The sequence below is a fragment of the Tachysurus vachellii genome, chromosome 8 (assembly GCF_030014155.1).
Source record: "Tachysurus vachellii isolate PV-2020 chromosome 8, HZAU_Pvac_v1, whole genome shotgun sequence".
Classification (NCBI taxonomy): domain Eukaryota; kingdom Metazoa; phylum Chordata; class Actinopteri; order Siluriformes; family Bagridae; genus Tachysurus; species Tachysurus vachellii.
The window spans coordinates 21,006,694-21,029,850 of record NC_083467.1 but is presented as its reverse complement, the minus strand read 5'-3'; the positions used below and the strand labels follow the sequence as shown (position 1 = coordinate 21,029,850).

Below are 23,157 nucleotides of genomic sequence, written 5' to 3'. Positions count from 1 at the left end.
CCATCAGCCTCTGGAGACTGAAGAGAACCACTCAGTGTGAATGAGATTTGGAGCTCTGTGCTAAAGGCCAAACTGTTTGCACACAGAGAAAGCTCAAAGCTCACCCTGTCAGCCTATGGAGAGTGTTCTTTGTTGCAGTCCACCTTGTCAGCCTCATCACTGCACAAGGCTTGGAGCTCTGTATTGGAGGCTGCTCCATCTGCCTCTGGAGAGAGTCCAGCACTGGAAGCCACCCTGTTGGCTCCTGGAGAGAGCTCAGCACAGTAAGCCTGCCAATTCGACTCATTGTGGAACAGGGCTTTGAGATCTGCTTTGGACGCCACTCTACGGCCTCTGGGGAGTGCTCAGTGCAATATGTTGGGCTGTCAGGGTCTGCATGTAGCTTGGGAGCACAGGAGGCCACCAGATTGGCTGTGTAGTATGAGATGAAAGACATCATGTTGGCTCTCCACAAATGCTTCTCAGGGCCTTTCTCAGGATCCCCAAACGTTTGCTTCATTTGTGATTACTTCTGATCCAAACAAGGTTATAATTCTGTCTGCATTGGAGTTGGTGGAGCTTGATGTGGGCGTGGAACAGTGAATCGTGATTGAACAGCCTCCCCAGAGCTGTTTTAGGTTGCGACAAATGCTGTTGCCAAATTTAGTTTGGATTGGCCTGACAGTCAAGGTAATATTGTCCACTTTAATCTTGATGCTCTCTTTCTCACATCAGGCCACGCACCACCCCTGTGTCACAACCTCCCATTCTTTCCTGACCTTGGCTCATAACAAACAGGACAGCCACCTTGCATGCTCAGAGGCAGGCCCTTCAGGCAAGAGATGATCCTAAGATTGGGCGCATGGGAGTATTCTCTCCCGAGGTGAGTTGGTTCCCTGATCAGGCAGCTGTCATCCTTCCCATGGGTACTTATTGTGTCACAAGTCCAAGGACTGGTTTTTCACAACAGATCTAAAGTATGCTGTTTCTCTCCTTGGGTCCCACGCCCGGAGCGTTTTTCTGTTGCAGGACTCTTTTGATGGACACCTTTTGGATGGGCTTGTATGGGCCCAGTGTGTTTAGGAAGGCCCTTATCACTCATGGCACACTGCCTGGAAATGAGAATGGTCTCTTACATCAGTCATCTGGGCAGACTGCATTCATGCCCTCTGTGCAGGTTGGCACAGCATATCCTGCTCTGGACAAAGACCAGGGCCCGTATTCATAAAGATTCTAAGAATCATCTGAGAGCGCTCCTAATTTATCTTAAAATTTTTTAACTTGGAATCCATGAGGTCTCCAATCATGGCGTCCTTGAGGGAAATTAGTAAGAGGTGGACTCGGACCTTGACGCACTCTGGCCAGGATCAAAAAAGATCAGGGCCAATATTTATAGAGAATCTAATATGTATATATATATATAAACTTTCACTTTGGGTTAAACATCTTTTTCTTTTGTGATTCTTTCTTGTACTTTTACTTTCAAATATTTTCAAGTACCTGCTGTGAATGGGAGATTTCACATGAGTGTTGTTAACAATGAAGTATAGTAATAGACTGTTTGTTTTGCTGTGTTGAGTTAATGTTTTCAGTGTTATGAGTAAGAACCAATGTTTCTCAAAAGGAAACCTTGATTGTTTGTCCTACTTGATAAAATTAGTCGGATTAGTTAAATTAGTTGATAAAAATAAATTACTGGTTGAAGACACTGGTTATAAGCAAGCCTCTTGTGTTCTCATTCCCCTCCCTGTCATCCAGGGAATGTTTATAATGTGAGTTATTAAATTAGAATAATGAATTTGTGTACTTCTACCACCTTCTACCAGATAAATGAATGTATAGCTAGTCTAATTCAGTAACCTCAACCTTTCATGAACTGTAGAAAATCAAGATTCAAGACACAATAATCCTGTAGCAGAGGAATCAGTTTACTAACTTAATGTAACAATAGACTTACTGTACTGTTTCTGTGTCATTGCCAAGGAAACCGTGGACACTCCATACGCAATTGAAAATGGCTGATGATTGGTGGTGAATGTGGAAGACTCACTTGGGTCAAACAAAGGATAATTGACTGGAAAACATATTTGAGAGCTTACAGATAGATTAAGGCACTGCAGATGTTACGGCTGGCTGATATTACTAACCTCAATTATACACCAATTACACCCCATTGTTATACAATATATTCTCATTTCTGATTAGTCAGAAGGTATTGATTATTTTTGTTAGTGCAGTTGTTCTTATACGATATATACGGTTTTATATGGTTTCAATATCAAAAGCAAATGGCAAATGCAAATGACAATAGCAAATGCACCAGCAACAGGAATATTAATTACAAATTCAATTTAATAATAAACTAATTCAATGTTTGATGTTTTGTTTAATTAAAAAAATAAACACTGACAATGAATACAACACTGTAGTATGAGCTACAGTATTATGGAGCTTATAATATTATTATTTGCTCATTATTATAATAAGCTCATTATAATTTGTATAATAAAGCTTTTTTAGAATTATTTAAAGTAAGTTTACCACCTTATTCAAAGTGATTAAATTAATGGTTACATGATGATAATGCATGTGGATTGACCCACAGACTGCTGGAGCCGGTGTCAGAGTTTATGTAGACATACTGTGGAGGGCTTCCAATACCAACCTTTCCAAAAATAAACCATTTGGAGATTGCAGAGATATGTATTTGTAAAACACCTGTGTAAAGTATTGATACCCTTGTAGCTTTAACCTACTGTGTACAGGCACCTATTATAGCCATCACACGTGTGTTGTGGGACATAAGTCTAACATACTTATACAACTGAGATTGTATAAATGTATGAAAAAGAGCTTAGTGTAAGATGATGTAGCCCTTGATTGATAGGTTTCAAACCATATAATTTGATACGAGACTGCACCTTTATGTGCAAATTGAGCTGAAAGTGTAAACATCTTCGTTTACCTGTGTAGCTTTAACCTACTGTGTACAGGCACCTATTACAACCATCATTAGTAAAAAGTAAGGTTCATGAGTAAATGCTATATTCATTACATAATCACAATTATTTATGCAAATGTGACTGTAGCAATCCTGTAGCAATGTGTTGTAAGCCATTCTACATTTAGTTGTTCGTATACATTTGTGCAATTGATAAAGCAGAAGGCTTTGGAATATATAAAGGTTTATTTTAAATGTATACTTTGATGTTGCTGCCCCATCATTTAATCATTATTTTTTAATTGATCAATAAAAGTATTGTAGAATGTAATGAAACCAAATAATATTTAGTGGAGTTGTACTATTCGATATAAAACTACTACAATGTGCAAAGGGGCTATTAAAAAGAAATGCATTACGGCAGAAATTCATTTCTTTTTAATAGCCCCTTTGCACATTGTAGTAGTTTTATACAGAATAGTTTTTGTCTATTATTGCATTTTCAGTTTTGTGTTTATGTATTATTCAAGTTTTTTTTCAATTCAAGTTTTTTTGTATAGCGCTTTTTACAGCTGACATTGTCTCAAAGCAGCTTTACAGAACATAAACATAGAACAAATGGTTAATATAAAGAATAATAAAGATTAGTAGAATGCAATTTTCAAGATTAATATTAGATATGTTCACAATGTGTATGTATTTATCCCCAATGAGCAAGTCTGAGGTGACTCAGGCAGCAGTGGCAAGGAAAAACTCCCTTAGACGGTAAAGGAAGAAACCTTGAGAGGAACCAGACTGAAAGGGGAACCCATCCTCATATGAATAAAAATACAGTCAAACAAATGTTGTATTGATGTAAAAGACCACATGGAGTTCACATCTCCTCCTAAGTATTGTAGAGTCTGACTGGGGCTGGTAATATTATGCATTATTAAAAAATTTATATGCCACTATATATTACACTAATATTATTGCTTTAAGAGTCACCGAAAGAGAAAATTCAAGAAAACATTTTAAAATAAAAACATTGAGCAAAATTTCACAATAGCATTATAGTGTAGAATGAAGACATTTAATCATATTTTAATCATATTTATCTGTAATAATCATATTTTTCTGTTGAAGGTACATTGACATCTTATAGGTTAATCACACCTTGCTGAGAGGTGTACTGTGAGTACTTCAGCATTTCCTTGAGGAGACCCCTTTTTTTCACTATGGTCTTCTTTTTAACAAGAGGAATTCTGCAGACAACATGGTGGGAATAACATCATGAATCTGAAAAATGTTCATGCTGTCATTTCAATTTATAAAAATTATGTTAATTCTTGTCCTCATTAGTCCCCTTTGGCCCTCTTTCTCTTACCTGACAAGTCCCTCATTAAGAGCCAGACATAGCAGACCGAAGATCAGACACCTCATCATGCCTCCGCAGATTTCTTTACCACACAGCCACATGAATCAGGCATATTTATAATCTGACTTTATCCAGGAGCAGCAACCCACATGAGTACTTTATGATTTAAACAAACAAAAAAGCTTTAATGTACTATTTCAGGCTCTCAATCAGATATTAGTATAGTGTGCTAGATTTCTTGTTTTGTCTTCATTTTTCGTTTTTATCTTTGATTATTTAAGCTGTTTATATAAATGTATATGGACATTTATTATGGAAGCTGATAATGCCTGATAAAGCTTATAATGAAAACATAACAGTTAATGGAAATTATTTTAAACGTTTTCATATTTGATGCCAACGAATGACATTTTGTGTTCAGACTACATTCCATGGCAAAACAAACTGTTGTGCAGCACCAGTCAGAAAGGCAGCAGGATTTGTGGAGTTCATTAAAACGCAGCAAAATTGTGAGAGAGGGGACTAGAATGTTGACGCAGGACTGTTGTTCTGCACTGTACCAATCTTAGTCGACCAGTTTTAGCAGCCACCCCATGCTGAATGATATTTTGAGCTCTGCTTTAAAGTTTGCACTGTTGGCCTCAGCATGTGCTCTGTGCTGGAGGCCACACTGTCAGCCTCTTCACAGAATGGGGTTTGTAGCTCTGCATGATCGTCAAATGGGGCTTGTGAGCATTGTCAGCCTCATTGTGAAAAAGGACCAAGAGCTCTGCATTCGAGGCTCTGGAGAGAGATCAGTGCAGGTGGCTGCTACATCAACCCCTGGATATAGATCAGTGCAGGGAGCTTTGGAATGAAGGAGGCTTGACTGTAGTATGAGATGAAAGGCCATACTGGTTTGCTCATCATGGTGGCTCCCCACAGATGCTTCTTAAGGTTTTTACTGGGATCCCCAAAATCCCAGTTCATGGATTCATCCACCCACAAGAAGGGTTGCCTGGCAGGTCTGTAAGTCCACTGCCGGCTTGAGAAAACTGGCTGTCTTGAAAGATAAAATACAGACCCATATGCAGGAACAACATAAAAAGGTTTTTAATTAGGGAAAATAACTAAGGCGGGGGCACGGTGGCTTAGTGGTTAGCACGTTCGCCTCACACCTCCAGGGTTGGGGGTTCGATTTCCGCCTCCGCCTTGTGTGTGTGGAGTTTGCATGTTCTCCCCGTGCCTTGGGGGTTTCCTCCGGGTACTCCGGTTTCCTCCCCCGGTCCAAAGACATGCATGGTAGGTTGTTTGGCATCTCTGGAAAATTGTCCGTAGTGTGTGATTGCGTAAGTGAATGAGAGTGTGTGTGTGCCCTGCGATGGGTTGCCACTCCGTCTAGGGTGTATCCTGCCTTGATGCCTGATGACGCCTGAGATAGGCACAGGCTCCCCGTGACCCGAGGTAGTTCGGATAAGCGGTAGAAGATGAATGAATGAATGAATGATGAAAATAACTAAGGCTACAAACACTAGGAACATGGGAACACAACCCATGGAAACAGAAAACAACAAACCAAAGACAACAAACCAAAAGCGAAGGACTCAGCAAAAAACACGCACAAGACAACTGGTATAAATAATGACAACAATCATTGAAACACAAGGACCAGGTGTGCAGAGGCGGGATAGGGCTGGGCCAACACAGGTGATACGCAAAACAAAAACAAAAGCACATGGCACAAGACAAAACGTCCCCCTAGTGTTCGGACAGGGAAGTCCAAGCTGTTCCTGACAGCATTAAGTGAACTGAGGTCAGGCATTGGCAATGGCAGCCATATCACCCATGTGTTCATGGGAAGCAAACTGTTCTGTCCTGTGTTACTCAGGAAAAGATGCAGATTGTGAGGAACCAAGTGCAGGGGCTTCTTTATTAAACAAACATCAATAAATCTAAGACAAAGCAAAAGAGGTCAGGAACAGAAGAAGCTCAGAATACTGAACTAGGCTAAACACAAAACTCTCCCTAGGTTTCAAATATGAACATAGATAGTACAAAATAGGGCTGGGCGATAAAAAGATAACGATATGTATCGCGATAGACACGTGATCGATATCAATAGAAAATGTGTTTGATAAAGCGTTCGATATTTTTTATTCTTCATCGGAAGAAAACAGAGGTTGTGAAGCAAGTTTGGTTGCATTAACAAAGGCACTCGCTCTCTGTTAACCTAGCAATGTAGGGAGTGACACTCTAACAGCCAATCATGTAACAGTATCATGTTTGGTTGCGCCATATCGTTGTCTCGTGCTGGTCTGCTGGATTCTTCTTTAGTAACCGGCGACTGATAAGCAGAAAATGAGCCGCAGCGAGCGAGGAAATTGTAAATAAAAGAGGAAAAGTATGGCAGTTTTTTGGATATTATACAAGATCGTCTGCAAATTATACAAGACTAAATTCTCAGGTTTCTCTATGTTTATATTTAACACTTTGCACTATTTTATTACACTTTATTGAGCATTTCTTATATTTTCTTTCATTTTGCACCTTAAATGTTAAGAGATAATTGTTAAGTGTTCTTTAGACTTATGTTTGCATTTTAATTATTTGAGTTTTCCATGGTTGTTGACATTTCTGTCTTAATAACTGAGGGGATTATGATCAGAGGAAGGTTAAGTTTAAAATAAAAATGTTTAAATGTAATATATTTTTCTCCTAGTCTTTATTTGAAATGATCATAAAAAATATCAATAATTATCTATATCGACCGATATGAAACACTGATATCGTGATACCATTTTCAGCCATATTGCCCAGCCCTAGTACAAAATATTGGGCAGACTGGGAACAGACAAGCAGGCTCTAACTGGCATTAAAGGTAGGGTCTCTGATTTTTGAGAAATGCCTCAGAAAACTGAGTCGGGCCAAAAACAAAACAAAAATCAAAACAAACGTGTAGACAATGAGCAGAAAGGGGCATGTCTTGTCAATATGTGGCGGAGAGAGTGTTCAGTGCTCGTGTGTGACATTAGCAGAAAGCGGTTTTAACATTGACATGGAGGATAAAAAACAAAGAAAGAAAGCGAAGAAAGGCTTACAATAAGACAAGAAGTAGGACCCGTGTTAATATAGGATCAGCTTCCCAGTGCTGGAGAGAACTGAAGGAGCGGGAAGTTGGCCGCATATTCACAGATTGGAGTTTCCTGAGTCAATACCTCCTGAGCTAAACGCTGTTACTGCACAAATAACACCTCTTTTCTATCGTAGTAATGTAGTGAGGCAGCTACAACCGCGTTTTGCTAGTAACAGCGTTTAGGTCAGGAGTTATTGACTCTGGAAACTCCACTCTGTGAATATGTGGCCAACTTTACTTAAGTCGCCGAGGCTCTTTTTTCCTTCTCGATAGGTGAGTAACGTTGGTTTTGCTTTGTTTCACAGAACTAATATATGCCGTCCTTTGCATGATCATGCTTGTGTGTCATTTTTGCTTATTTGTTTATCTGCAATCGTATTGTTCTTCCCTTCAGCTATGATAAAGACACATTTCTTTCCATTAGTTGCCTGGGTTACATATGTATGTGTGGGCGGAGCTATCAATACAGGGGTGGGACCCATTTGGGTTAGGGGCGTGTTTGTTTTGGTGATTTTATATGTCAACATTAGCTTTCAAAAATCGGAAACCCCACCTTTAAAAATACACTGAGGTTGAGGACAAAGACACACTGAACATACACTTAACAAAGACTGTAACACAAAGGTTTACATAAGAACACAAATCAAGAACGGAACTGAAAACAGGTTAAAAAGCAAAGAACGGAGAAGAACATACACAGAGCACCAAAGTGCAAGAGAGAGATTTGTAACATATTAATATTTTTTAAACATTTCTATGAACCTATTGCCCCAACTATGCAGTTAAAAAAAATACTTACTGTAAGCCCTGACTGTCTACTTTCTATGAGCCAATAGTGGAGTGTGACATGTCTAAGATATTCAATGCTTAGCATGGGCAACCCCAAAACAGGTAGAAATACAGGTTTTCGGCATCTAACTAAAAGAGTTAATACTCAAACTGCACACAAGGGTATTCAGACCTCAGACACACTTTAAGTCTAGACCTATGCATTATTCAGAAGTTGCACTAGAGTCCCACTAAAACTATTTGTTGTATTAATTTGACGAGTCAAAACGGTGAAAAAAATACACGAGAAAGATATGGTAACTTTAATTAATTATCTTGTAACTATTAATTTGTATGCATGAGTATCTGTTTTTGTGATATTAAAAAAGCTAATTAATAGGGCATACTGCATCAAATGCTATATTATAAGATGTCTCATAATAAGATGTGACTAGAGAAATCTTGAAGAACGTGTGTAATCTGAATTGGAAGCAAAACCTTCCCTGTCTAAATCCTAACATAACCTTTGATACCACTGACATATAAGGCCTCTATATTTATTATTTAATGATGCACAGTTAAATGTGAAATATTTAGAATATCAGCAGACAAAAAAATGATATGAACTAAAAGTCAAAGAAGGCAATGCAAGACATTTGTCAGACTTATAATGGCTATATCTAAAAGAATTTACAAGAACTGGAAAGCAGTCTGAATGGACTTGACACTGACAAGTACCACCACAGTCACCTACCTGTCTGATAGATGTCTCTCAGCTAACATAACATGCTTTATATTTAAAAGCAAACAGCACTGAGGATAAAAAAAGTCAGTTAACTGGTAAAAGAAATACTGTACTAGGAGGCTGAAAGTTGACTTTCATTTGTCCTTCCGTAGTCACCAGTCTGTTCCATTTTTATATTATGAGGTTACATGTGACATTTAAAAAAAAAAAAAAGATTGCATGATCGCCTCAGAAGGGTATTGCCTTCATTTTAGCTCTGTTTATGGAATAGCTTTTTGTTGTTGTTTAATTCTGTTATAATATTAGTATTAGTAAATATTGTATTACATAAATGCTTTAATAATATATTAATATTATTACATTCTTTTTAATAAAATATAAAAACACTTTGGGGGGGCACGGTGGCTTAGTGGTTAGCACGTTCGCCTCACACCTCCAGGGTTGGGGGTTCGATTCCCGCCTCTGCCTTGTGTGTGTGGAGTTTGCATGTTCTCCCCGTGCCTCGGGGGTTTCCTCTGGGTACTCCAGTTTCCTCCCCCGGTCCAAAGACATGCATGGAAGGTTGATTGGCAACTGGCACAGGCTCCCCGTGACCCGAGGTAGTTCAGATAAGCGGTAGAAAATGAGAGACAGTGAGTAAAAACACTTTGTTAAAAATTCTAATTAACAACCTTAAAAATGTGTCAAATTAGAGAGAGAGCGACATTACAAATTTAGTTGAAAAACTAAAAATGTACTACTCATCTTCTGTTCCAGGTGCCCCTTTTACTGTTATCTTGAACCTGATACACTTTGTGAAACCTATTTGCAATAAACATTGCTAAGTTAAAAAAAAAAAATAATAATAAAATAAAAAAAAATTAAAAAATTAAAAAAAGGTTGGCTACAACATGGGAATGTTTTTGTAAGAAATGAAAATTCAACAAACAATTCTTAGACATTTAATTAGACATTTAACCTTGCTTTTATTTAGTTATTTTTGAATCATGATATAATTAAATTATGACTTCATCATGCTTCAGAGTGTTCTTCAAACTGCTTCAATTCTATGCTAAAGTTGCAAATCCCACTCTAGCATTCCCCTGGTCAAACACAGAGTAGAACTGTCTGAGGAAGACATCACCCAGGATCCAGTAAGGATAACCGTTTCTGTACTGCTCATGTGATCCCCGGATGCCACTCTGACAGTTTGAGTTAGACCCTTCAGCCTGTTTAAGTACAAAAAAACAAGCATGTGTCAGTCAGGACTTGCTGTACATGTTAACTGTAGATCAGTTATGAGGCTGTTCCACTCTTACCTGAAGCACATAAGCAGTACCCGGCAAATGCAGGTGAGCTCCGTTCATAACGAATGTTAGTGGGGGAAGGCTGCTCACGGAATTACAGTCGAACACATACTGGAAGCATAACACAAAGAGGAAACCCCTTTTCAAACAACAACAACAACGTGGCAAACTCTTCTGTATCCCACCACATTTCCCTGTCACTTATGGTACATGTGTGTTTGTAGAACCTAACTCTATCTTGCTCATACTGTACATCTGAATGTGTATGCAAAAGTCGTCAATGTAAGATGATGTCACCCTTGATTGATAGGTTAGGATAGGATAGGCAGGTTAAGCTTATAAATAATATATAAAAATATAAAAAGTTTATTAACCTTAATTGCACAAAGAAATTTTCTGAAACCGAGGCATTTCATATTAGTTAAGAAGATACCGATACTGTATAAAAGGCTGCAATGGTGAGTAATTCAGCCACCTCTAAATGACCCGATAAGTAAGCGATGTGGTATGTCTGAAGCTACAGTAGCCTGTTTACTCTCTAGTGTGCTGCGTGACATCATCTGCTCTTCTCTTATGGCATATTACATCCTGTTTTCCTGGCACAGTATCAGGGAGAGCGCATTGGTTTGTGTGTGAGTGTTTTCTGGTCGAGAATAGCCAAGCCATTTTGAAGAACATTAGCATATTCACAGTTTTTTTGTAAATCCATTGGGAATGTAGTTACATACAACTTACAACATACAAGATTGATAATTGTGGCCCATTGTGATTCATTTTTGTTGCATATTTACTGTATGAGTGTTGTTCTGGAACTGATGTAAAGCACAGGTGTTACGACAACTTCATTTCTACAGATCTATGTTTACTACCTATAGGTTTATACTGCTCTGTGCTAGCTGACACATTCTTAGGATACAGTACATGCATGAGATAAATCCATGGCATGATTAAAATGGCCTTACGTTGCCGTTGCTGTCCTGTTGGGCTCCCAGCATTTGATGAAGAGTGTCTACATATTGTGGTGGGCACAGCAGCAGTGACGTTCCTGTGTCTGTAATAGCAGTACATCCGTTTTCACACCATCCAGTTGACTGGTGATTCACCTCAAAACTAAGAGAAGAGGTTCATAATTTATTTCTGAACTCTAACACAGCTTTATGTATCTCAAGGTGCAAAAAATCAGCTTAATGGAGGACATACTGTATATAAAATCAAACGGATTTTATATGGATTTAAAGTTGAAATCCATACCCTCAGTGTTTGAAAAAAAAACTTTTGCTTTACTGCAGACAAATGTCATATTATAAAGTAATAATATCTTGATTTTAGTCTAATTCTGCTGTTCCTCTGTTATTAAAGCCATTTCTAGGCATATATTACTATTTTTAAACACAAAATTTTTCATTCTATTTTTTTTTCTTTTAAACTCAACCCTAAAAAATAAATTAGATTAGATTAAATGAAATTAGAATGAGCAAAAATTCTGCCAAAGGAGCAAAAAAACTTCAACATAGTAACATATGTCTAAAATTAGGTTTAATAATAGATTTGTTTTCGGTAATCTATAAATATAAAATACAAGAACAATCTCATTTTATTACAGGTATATTAACTTGATATGATGTAATTTTTTTGTGTTTTATTGAGAATATTATCTCATTGTACAAGGTGAAGTTTAGTTTCTCAGTAGAGACTGAACACCTACCCTTCAAAGACCAGCTGCCAGTGGCTGTTCTGTTGTACAGGAACCCAGTTGATCTGACCTTGGTAATGAGATGGATCAACTCCACCAAACACGACCTCACTTCCACTCTCAGAGTCCCTTTTTAGCAAGTATATTAGCTGTGTTAATTGCACATCCATCTCGGCATATATAATTTCACTTCAGTGTTAAGAAATTGCTTAGCAGAAATGCGTTCATTTTCGAACTACCTCGGGTCATGGGAAGCCTGTGACTATCTCAGGCATGATCGAGCATCAAGGCAGGATACACCCTGGATGGATTGCCAACACATCGAAGGGCACACACACACTCTCATTCACTCACACAATCACACACTATGGACAATTTTCCAGAGATGCCAATCAACCTACCATGCATGTCTTTGGACCGGGGGAGGAAACCGGAGTACCCGGAGGAAACCCCCGAGGCACGGGGAGAACATGCAAACTACACACACACAAGGCGGAGGCGGGAATCGAACCCCCAACCCTGGAGGTGTGAGGCGAACGTGCTAACCACTAAGCCACCGTGTCCCCCTATCAATTTGATCAGTTTTTTCTTTTTTCTGCAGAGATTTTCTTTATAGGTAATTCATATTCTAGTTTAATAATCAGATTATTCAATTGGATCAAGTAAAATGCAGAATCTAGAATCAGGAATGATGCATGAATATGTACTGTAATTACAGAAGGATTATAATGAAGACAAACTTCAATGAAAATCACAATTATGTTGATGTATGTTTTCTGCAACACAAATATATTTTTACCTGCTTAAGTAAAAAGCAAATATCGGCTCTTCAATAACACCTTCTTGGATCATGGTGTCCACAATGGTCTGGTCACTAGGAGGTTTAAAGGCTAGACCCATGAGTCCATCATGCAGAGGCCTTGCAAAATGATTACCAGGCTCTGTAGTGCTTAAACCAATCTTCTGATTTGTGACAGTCAGTTGACCCATCTACAGGAGGTAAATATTAGAGCACACGGAATCATTGGTGGGTATATACAGTGTATATATTTAACTCTTTAAAAACTGATTTTAAAAGAAAAATCTCAAAAAATATTTTAATATTAACAAGTTGATCTTACTCAATCTAAACTTTAAGAGATCCAATACCACTGTAATCTATCTGCCTCTACAGTACATACACTTTGTATTTATCAAGGCAGTTTGCCCTGTGCCGAGTAGCTATTAGCATTCAGCATGTTTGTATTCTCTGATATTGCTAACATTTGAGAGATTAGTAACCCTGTTTGGTATGGCTTTGCTAATGTTTTTCATGTTAGTTTCTTCATAAAATGTGCACAAGTTTATGATCAGCAACTGAAACCAGCGAATTAATTCAGTTAAACATCTTTTTATTTTCAGATTCTTTCTTGTACGTTTACTTTACAACTGCAATTTAAATGTGTTACTTAATTTAAAAGTTTTGGCAGCAAGGACATGGCCAAGTGCCAGCTGTAAATAGTGCAAGTGGTTTCGCCTGTGTGTGGTTAATTTGACCCTGTAAAAAAAAAAAACTAATGTAGGACGATCTGAGCAAATGGAAGCCCTTTTTTAATAAACTTAAACTAGTTTGTTAAACAAAGTGCTAAAATGTTCCAGTAGCAAGATTTATTAATCTTGAATTTTTGTATTATATTAATCTTTGTATAATATTTAACATTTTGTATTATGTTTCTTATGTTCTGTAAAGATTCTTTGAGAAATTGTTAAAAGCGCTATACAAATAAATTTGAATTGAATTTTGAATGGAATTAAATCCAGTAACAGATATCAATTATAAAGACACTTTGTCTTTGTTCTTATTCTCAGAGAACTCAGAGACCACTAAATCTGTAGCAATGGAATCAGTTTATTATTTAACGGTTAGAGCAGACTTACAGTGACGGTGTCATAGCCAATGATACCCTGGACACTTCCTGTTCCATAAGTGATTGAAAATGGTTGTTGATTGCTGGTGTACGTGGAAGACTCGCTTGGGTTGAAAAGGGGATGATTGTCTGTAAAACAAATTGAAATCTTACAGCTAGACAATGTCAGTGCAGATATAATCTCAATGAGAATGGATTGTAACAAGAGTACTAGAATACAAAACATTGAAACTTTTTTCACCAGGTCATATTTAACCGGATTGGGGATTAAGTCTGGTTCATGTCACTAACCTCAGTTATACCACAGTGCTAGTGAATTCTCAATTCTGATTGGTCAGGAAGTGTTGATTAATGTTTGTTTTGTTGACTTCCAGCCTCAAGGCCGATCACAGGTTTTATTATTGTACTTATATGCTTAAATTCCTATGTGCTATTGTTTTTATAGAAAGAGCATACACAGCAAATTACTGAATTTACAGATGCAGAATTAACAAAAGTATGTAATTGTTGGAATGTACATGTTTCCAGCAAGAAGATCTTGTATTAACATTTTTGAAAGGAGCCTGCAAGGTTACTTTGAGACATGGTAAACTCTTTATGAAGAAATGATTTGAAGTTTCTTGGTAACATGACAAGCTGGGGGTCTTATTATTTTCAAAGGAAAAAAGAAAGGTGTGGTGACGGAATATGTGTTTATTGCATGTTTAATTAACTTTGTCAATGTAGTTATATTGATAGTTATATGATGCTAATGCATGTGGATTGAGGTTCTTTAGTGTGTATAGTACTCACTGCAGGCAGCACTGTTGCAGTAAACAGAGTTGACCCACAGAGTGCTGGAGCCGGTGTCAAAGTGTAGGTAGAAGTACTGTGGGGGGCTTCCAATACCAACCTTTCCAAAATAAGCCATCTGAAGGATACATAGAAATAGATTTGTTAAACACCCGTGCAAAACATTGGTACCAAAGCAACATACTGTAGCCCTGTCATAATCATTACATAATCCTGTATATTTATGCAGAATGGGATTTTGCGATTGAGCAAATTAAACATTTCAGATTTACATGTCTAAACCAATATGTGCAGTTGACCAAGCAGAATGCTTTGCCAAATTTCAAAGATTTATTTAAAATTAATTTACTGATTTAACTAAGGTGCTGCACCACCACTGTGGACCTTTTGTAGCTAAAAAGCTAAGAACTTTTTATAGTTCTTATAAAAGAACTAAGAACTAAGGTTGTAGCTAAGAACATATCTTAGATATTTGCATAGGTAAAAACTCAAAACCACATTTGAAGATATTTACTGTAGTACAATACTTTTCAAGAACTTTTTTGCACAGGGTAGAAGTTTATGTTTCATATTCCATTTGCAATTTTCTAATATAAAAAGCAGATGTTCAGTTACTTAATGAAATAGTTTGTTCATATTATACTACTTAGATATTAACTTCAGAACCAAGAAGGAAAAATAAGTTGTTAACTCTTGATTGTTCATCAAAAATTGAAAACTTCAGTAATTAAGCAAACTTTCTCTATACCAATAGACTGTAGAATGAAGACATTGTTCTTAAATAATCATATATATTACATCATTTTGGTTGATCAGGCTCTCACTGTAACCTTGCTGAGAGGTGTACTGTGAGTACTTCAGAATTTCCTTGAGGAGACCCCTTTCTTTCATTATGGTCTTCTTTTTAACAAGAGGAACTCTGCAGACAACATGGTTAGAATAACATCATGAATTTGAAAAAAAAAGTCTATGCTCTTGATTCAATTTCTTTTGTTTCTTGTCCTCATTAGTTCTCTTTGGCCCTCTTTCTCTTACCTGACAAGTCCCTCAGTAAGAGCCAGACATAGCAGACCAAATATCAGACACCTCATCATGCCTCGGCAGATTTCTTCTCCTCACACACACACAACAGCCACCTGAATCTAGCATATTTATAATCTGACCTTATCCAGGAGCAGCAAACAAAAAAAGGATTATTGTATGATTTAGCCTTCTCAAACAGGTTTGAGTATGTTATGGCACATTTGATGTTCACTTTATTTGTTCATTGTTTTTATCTGATATAATGCAAACTGATTTTAACTAATTATATGGGTGTATATTATGGAAGCTGATAACGCCTCAATGTCTCACATGTGAGAAAATGCAACAGTCAGTGGGAATTATTATCTTAAAGATTACTGTTATATTTAATGCCACTGAATATCATTTAGGGTTCTGCCTTATCTTTGTCCTTGGCAAAACAAACACATAATCTTAGTTGGGTTTATTTTCCTACACTGTAAAACATTTCATGATGGTTAAACCTGCTGCCTTAAAAACATGAGTAAACTTGGAAATAAACCGTTTCAACTCTCACATTGTAATGAGTCTGTCTGTGTTTCTGCCCTGTTTCTGTCTGCTGTCTTTCCCTGTTGTTAATTGTTTGCTCTGCCCACTCATTGGTTACCACAGACATTAATTGAACTCCATCTCTCCTTCAGGTGTGTTGTCTTTGTCTCTGATTGTCTCTGCTTTGTCACTGGTTCCTGTCAGTTATATATACTCTGTTTGCTCACGTCCCTGTTGCTAGTTGTTGTCTATGTTTGTGTTCCTGTTTCCCCGTTAGCTCTGTGTGTTGCCTAGTTTTTCCTGTCTGTTATTTGTTTCTTGACTTGGTTTATTAAAACGTTTAAAACTGTACTTGGATCCTCACTCGCCTTTGTCCTGCACCGTGACACACATAGTCAAGACAATGGACTACATTAAGTGTCGTTTTTCAAAAACTTAAGAGTTCAACATGTAAAACTTCTCATGACATTTGGAGTTAAAGATAAGAAATAAGTTCACTTATTTGAATCAGAAATCAGTCTATGATGTTTTACAGTGACGGGCCATAATTAAAGGTGATTGATGTACACTGACGATTCCACTGGTAAAATGGAAATTGACTTATCAGACATTTTCTTTTTTTGGTTCAAGTCTGATATAAAATTAGACACTATTGTCTTTCGGTGTTAGACGTTTTTTTTTATTTATCTTATGAAGAATCTTATATAATGGCTTCAAATTTTAGATGCTTATTTTCAATGCTGAAAATGGGAACCCCCAAAATGAAAAAATAAAAAAAAAGATTGACTGACCTTAATTTATTATCTTGTGTCTTCATTCATTTCTGTTCACGGGTATCTGTTTTTGTGAGATAAAAAAGGAATAACAGGAATAAATGAGGGTGGAAGCTTCTGAAGAAAATTCTGGTGGTATTTTGTGTAATCTGAATTGGAAGCCTATAAAATGATGTTAACCATCTGACTAGATCATCTCTTAGTATGCATAATTTCCCTGTCCCAACTGTATAAAGTCCATATATACTGTATGTGATGTGATGTCAAATTAATTCCGGTATCTAGATATAAGATAATTTAAAATAAGCAACAAGTATATAAATGTGTCCTTCCTTTACAGAACAACAATCCAAAGTATAAAGCAATATCAGCAGAGTAAAAACGGTTGAAAAGAAGGCAGCGTAAGACATCTGGCAGAGTTATAACGGATATATCAAGAAGAATTTACAAGAATTGGCATGCAGAATTGGCTTGAATTAGAAAAGACATGTCATGTAATTTCGAATGAGAGGATCCAAAAGCTGTTCTGAGGATCTGAAGCAGATTAAAGACAAAGTTATAACGTGAAGGCTGGGTCTAAAGGTTATTAGGGGATAATTATATCATTGGGAAAAGGGATTATTTGTATTGAATGGTCCTGAGGGTATAAAAGGCTCTATCTGATAACCTGAGATATTGTGGTTTGGCTTTATGACTACAATATTATGGGTGAACTTTAGAAGTCTTTAGAAGACTTTCCAGAATTTTATCACTTTTGTTTTTCTAACATGGTAACACAAAACATCAAACGGTTATGCCTAACTCACTCTGTAAAAAACAGCTTCAAGAGATTTCAAGTCTGGTCTTTGTTTTAACATCTGCACTCGGTGACTTAATACCTGTGGCGAATTATAACTTAGAACCTTCATTTTAAAAATTGCAAACATCTGGGAAATTAAATTTAAATTCCAATATCTACAAAAGAAAGGATGCTTTATTTGTTTAAAAAAAAAAACACTGACCATCAAGTCATATCAATCATAAAATTAACAAATGCCAAAATCTCTCCTGAGATTAGAGCTTTAATGATGCTGGAACTGAAAGCTAGGCTTGCAAAAAAAGTGTAAATGTGTAAAATTACCCTAGCAGATTACTTTAATTTAGTTTGAGAAGTTTGATATATATATATATATATATATATATATATATATATATATATATATATATATATATATATATATATATATGACGGTCTGTGAAAAGCTTTCTTATGGGAAATGTTTGATATCACCCATTACATATAGTTGTAATACATATTACAAGTATTTCTCTTGCCTTAAAGAGACTGACTTAATACTTAAATATCCACTAATGATGATTTAATGCATGTACTTATCACTAACCTATTAAGAGAAAACTTTATTATTATCACAGTTAACATTATAGCACAGTCTAATAAATTCATAATGAATAAGGATGTAATGATGAGTACAGGTTAGTGCATGCTCGTTAGTTAATGTATTATGACTTATGAGTAAACTAAACAAGTTCTATCTAAATTATCATTCGTTCATTCATTCATTTTCTACCGCTTATCCGAACTACCTCGGGTCACGGGGAGCCTCAGGCGTCATCGGGCATCAAGGCACCCTGGACGGAGTGCCAACCCATAGCAGGGCACACACACACTCTCATTCACTCACGCAATCACACACTACGGACAATTTTCCAGAGATGCCAATCAACCTACCATGCATGTCTTTGGACCGGGGGAGGAAACCGGAGTACCCGGAGGAAACCCCCGAGGCACGTGCTAACCACTAAGCCACCGTGCCCCCTCTATCTAAATTACTGAAAAATAATTGTATAAATTGTAAATGTGTATAGATAATAATGTCTGTTTAGTGTAAATTAGAATAAATGTTACTGTAGTTTCACCCCTGTGAGTAAAGGAGCAGAGCTGATGCAATAGTACTACATTGGGATTCAAAGAGAAATGGAAGGAGAAGGAAACAAATGTGGTAGAGATGAAATAATTGGTGTTTATTATTAGTGTTTCTTTCTATGATGAGGAGGATCAATGCATATGCAGCCACATGGAAAATTATATTTACATTGGGAAATGCTGCATGTTTAATTCATATTCATTCTTATAGAGCATGAGTTATTATAGAGCATAGAGTTATTTATATTATTTATATATTTGTGTTCATTAGTTTGTGATTTGCCCCTGCCTTAACTCGTTGTTAGTTCTTATGTATGTAAGTGTGTGTGTGTGTGTGTGTGTGTGTGGTAATGAATCATTAGCTGTAAAATCTGATGTTGGGAGAGTCTGAATGACAGCTGGTGAAAGCAGCTGTGAAACACACACACACACACACACACACACACACACACACACACACACACACACACACACACACACACACACACACACAGTCAGACAGGGTTAACAGAAAAGCTGGGTTAATACCACCCTCTGTGCTCGACGGCTTCTCATAGTACTAAAGTCAAAGTGGAAGAAGTTTAATAAAAGGATTTATTTTGCTAGAGCCTTTCACATGTGTGCACAAACACAAGTTTCGGAAACCGACGTGTGGGGGTTTCTGACTTTTGACGTTGAATCTTGTCTCTAACTTTGTCTGAGGATTCATGAATATGCAGACAGCACTGGTGTGTATACATAGCTTAAACAGATTGGGTGATGAATACCAATCAGTAAACTGTGGGAAAGAAGACTAAAGGCTTCATTCCTAATTCCAGTCTTTCACTTCATTTGGTTTTAACCCCTTAAAATCCTACAAACAGATGAACGATCCAGATCTAGTTTCCCCGACTTTCCTAATTTCAGTGAACAAATCTAATCTTTAAGGTGAAGAATTTATTAGTAAAATTAGTGCACATTGATACTGAGACAAGTACATCTGTACTCACATCAGTATAATCATTTGTTAAGACTGTGGTGTGTGAATGTAGCTGACAGCATATGTATATGTATATTGACTGCATGTGCGGTCTATGTGTAGTGCTTTATAAATAGATAGGCCAAGGGTCTCTGGCCACAAGATGGAGGTATTGTTGTAATAAAAGCCAATCAATGGCTGATACAGTAAGATATTGTCTTTAATAGGGTTGATGAGATGATGGCTCATGTTTTGAAAATCTTCTAATTTCATCTAATGAATGTTGGGATGAATGTTTAAACAAGAGCCATATCACACCTCTTGATTTTCAGATTTTTAGATGAGCAAAGATCTTGTCTTTTAGAAAAGAAAGACTTTAACTTAACACCCTCATTACTCTCATCTGGTCACATGAGTTCCAGATATTTCAAGAAAATCAAAACTATTGAAAAAAACTTGATCCTAAAAAAGGTCTCAGACTAGAAGCAGTGTAGGTGCATTGAATATGCTGGTGGCACTGACATGCTACGTACCTTTCCTTTTCATTCAACTCTATTTACTGAACCTGTTTGGGCTGAAAAAGTATTGATCGGTCACTCCGGGGTTTGTTTTTTTTTTTTTTTTTATTGCAGTGTTTGCAAAATCAAAGCAAACACTGCAATATTTGAAGGAGTTTGCCATTTTTCAAAATTACTGCAGATTTGGGCCAAATCAGTGTGTGATGTCAACGGTCATTCAACCAAAGGCTTCTTCCATTCATGTGCATCGAGCATGAGTACAGCAATCATAGAATGTAGAAAGTCGAATCCTGTGCATGTGATTTCATTGATTCATTCATTCATCTTCTACCGCTTATCCGAACTACCTCGGGTCACGGGGAGCCTGTGCCTATCTCAGGCGTCATCGGGCATCAAGGCAGGATACACCCTGGACGGAGTGCCAACCCATCGCAGGGCACACACACACACTCATTCACTCACGCAATCACACACACTAGGGACAATTTTCCAGAGATGCCAATCAACCTACCATGCATGTCTTTGGACCGGGGGAGGAAACCGGAGTACCCGGAGGAAACCCCTGAGGCACGGGGAGAACATGCAAACTCCACACATACAAGGTGGAGGCGGGAATCGAACCCCGACCCTGGAGGTGTGAGGCGAACGTGCTAACCACTAAGCCACCGTGCCCCCCTTCATTGATTCAAGTAGGTGCAAAATAAAAAGCACAAAAAACAGTTACAGTAGATTGCACATTGCATTGCAGAAAAAAAAAACTGCAGCAAAATCAAGCTGATATAACAATCATAAGAATAAAAAAAGAAAAGAAAAAAAAAATACCAATAAATCTGATTGAACTGATTGTTGGCTCAGTACTGGATACATACTTTAGTATTCAGTATTCAGTAATGTTTTAATTACAATCCATAACAAAACTAATTATTTACAATATGCTAAAACAACATATAGGAAACCATGTAATTCTACAGTTTTACCAAAGACATGCTTCCTTGGTGTTTCCATTGTTGTGATCTGTTTCCAGATGGAAAGGTAATGATATTTCACATAGAATAATCAGGGATCAAAGGGTATTGAGAATTATGAGAAAGACCTAAAGAACTACTCATGCCACTTTAACAAAATCATTTTTTAATATATTGTTAGTACTTCAGGATCCTCTAGCCTGATTCAAATCAGCTAGTAAGTATGTAAGGTTAAACCTACTGGTGCTTTATGTTCTTAACACATTGATAAGCAAAATGAAATCCATACATGTTGCTAATGAAATCCATTCTTCTGATTTAAGATATTAGTCAAAAAGGCATTTGTGAATGCTGAATGCAGTAACATTATGTTGAAACCATAACCAAGTGCAAATGAACAAACAGAATGATATTGTTCTGCCACTGTTAAGCTGAACAGAAATGCTCCCCTATTTCACAATTTTTATGTATTATCAAATCAAATTTTATCAAATTTTATTTGTGACATACACCTACATACAGGGTATGACATGCAGTGAAATGCTTTTTGCATCTGCATCCGGTATGTAAGCATAAAAAAAGGAATGCAATTTAGGATAAAGAAAATAAACCAAAACCAAAAGGAGATAGATAAATCAAAAAGTATAAACTATACTATAATGCACTATACTAAACTATAAATAGGGGGCACGGTGGCTTAGTGGTTAGCACGTTCGCCTCACTCCTCCAGGGTCGGGGTTCGATTCCCGCCTCCACCTTGTGTGTGTGTGTGTGTGGAGTTTGCATGTTCTCCCCGTGCCTCGGGGGTTTCCTCCGGGTACTCCGGTTTCCTCCCCCGGTCCAAAGACATGCATGGTAGGTTGATTGGCATCTCTGGAAAATTGTCCCTAGTGTGTGATTGCATGAGTGAATGAGTGTGTGTGTGTGTGCCCTGTGATGGGTTGGCACTCCGTCCAGGGTGTATCCTGCCTTGATGCCCAATGACGCCTGAGATAGGCACAGGCTCCCCGTGACCCGAGGTAGTTCGGATAAGCGGTAGAAAATGAATGAATGAATGAATGAATAAACTATAAATAATGTGTATACATATACATAAATGTGTATGGTTTTTAAAGATTGTGCTTAAAGTGTCCAGGTGCAGTATGGTGTGTAAAAGAAAAAAATAGAAAAAAAAAAAGAAAATTTCCTCAAACCAATGTGTAATAGCTGTTAGATCCATCTTTAGGTATAGCTGGCCTCTAGTGTACAACACAAACAATATTGTGTTTAGTGATTAGTGGCTTTTTTATAGTGTTTTTTAAAAAAATTCTAGAGCTTAAATGACATTATAATGATATTATGAACAACTTTCAAAGTAATGTGTTCACTGTTATAATAAAGGATATGTTTTTTGTTTTCATGACACGACCTAGTACTATGATCTGTCCTCTACTTTCCTCCTGCTATGGGATGATCATTGTATGTGCAGGTCTCTGCAGGAGGGGCAGAAATATCTAATCCTCTGAAGAGTTCACACGCTTTGGGCTGTCCTCCCCCTTCTAAGGCCCGTCCTGCACCCACCTCAGAGCTAACAAGACACGGCAGATTCTCACAGGACAGCTCAAAACAATGAAGCCCATTTTCTACTTGCAAACAAACATTTCTAAGCAAAATCTGATCAGTTCTTTTTTTTTTTTTTTTTTTTCTGCTATGGTGAAACGTGTTTGAGTCCTGACCAAGAATTTATTCAACAGCTTTACTTTCAAAACAGTTACAGGAAGAAGGATAATACACTGTTGCTGCAATTACACGTTTGTGTTTTGCAGTGTGTTTATTGTACCAAATTATACTGTGAATAGACTTTCTATTGAATCCACACTTTATGTAAACATACTCAAAACTTTTCTCA

At 37.2% G+C, this 23,157-nt stretch overlaps 2 protein-coding genes across 8 annotated transcripts in view; one reads left to right on the top strand and one right to left on the bottom strand.

Annotated features, from left to right (window-relative positions):
* tns1b (tensin 1b) overlaps window positions 1-23,157 on the top strand; it is a 226,003-nt gene that overhangs the window by 27,139 nt on the left and 175,707 nt on the right. The window lies entirely within an intron of this gene.
* LOC132850360 (gastricsin-like) lies at window positions 9,843-15,772 on the bottom strand. The gene is made up of 9 exons (XM_060876853.1): window positions 15,616-15,772; window positions 15,379-15,499; window positions 14,581-14,698; window positions 13,799-13,917; window positions 12,681-12,871; window positions 11,894-12,010; window positions 11,151-11,298; window positions 10,201-10,299; window positions 9,843-10,110 (listed from the first exon to the last, which is right to left on the bottom strand). Exons 1-9 carry the CDS (start codon window positions 15,672-15,674, stop codon window positions 9,949-9,951), a joined length of 1,134 nt encoding a protein of 377 aa, XP_060732836.1. The 5' UTR covers window positions 15,675-15,772; the 3' UTR covers window positions 9,843-9,948.

Bases quoted from the DNA above. Each gene is read 5' to 3' on its own strand.
- LOC132850360 (XM_060876853.1), bottom strand. From the start codon at position 15,674: ATGATGAGGTGTCTGATATTTGGTCTGCTATGTCTGGCTCTTACTGAG. The intron at 13,918-14,580 runs GTGAGTACTATA...TTTGTTTTACAG, and splicing joins CTGCAACAGTGCTGCCTGCA to ACAATCATCCCCTTTTCAAC. The intron at 11,299-11,893 runs GTAGGTGTTCAG...CTCTTCTCTTAG, and splicing joins TGGCAGCTGGTCTTTGAAGG to TTTTGAGGTGAATCACCAGT.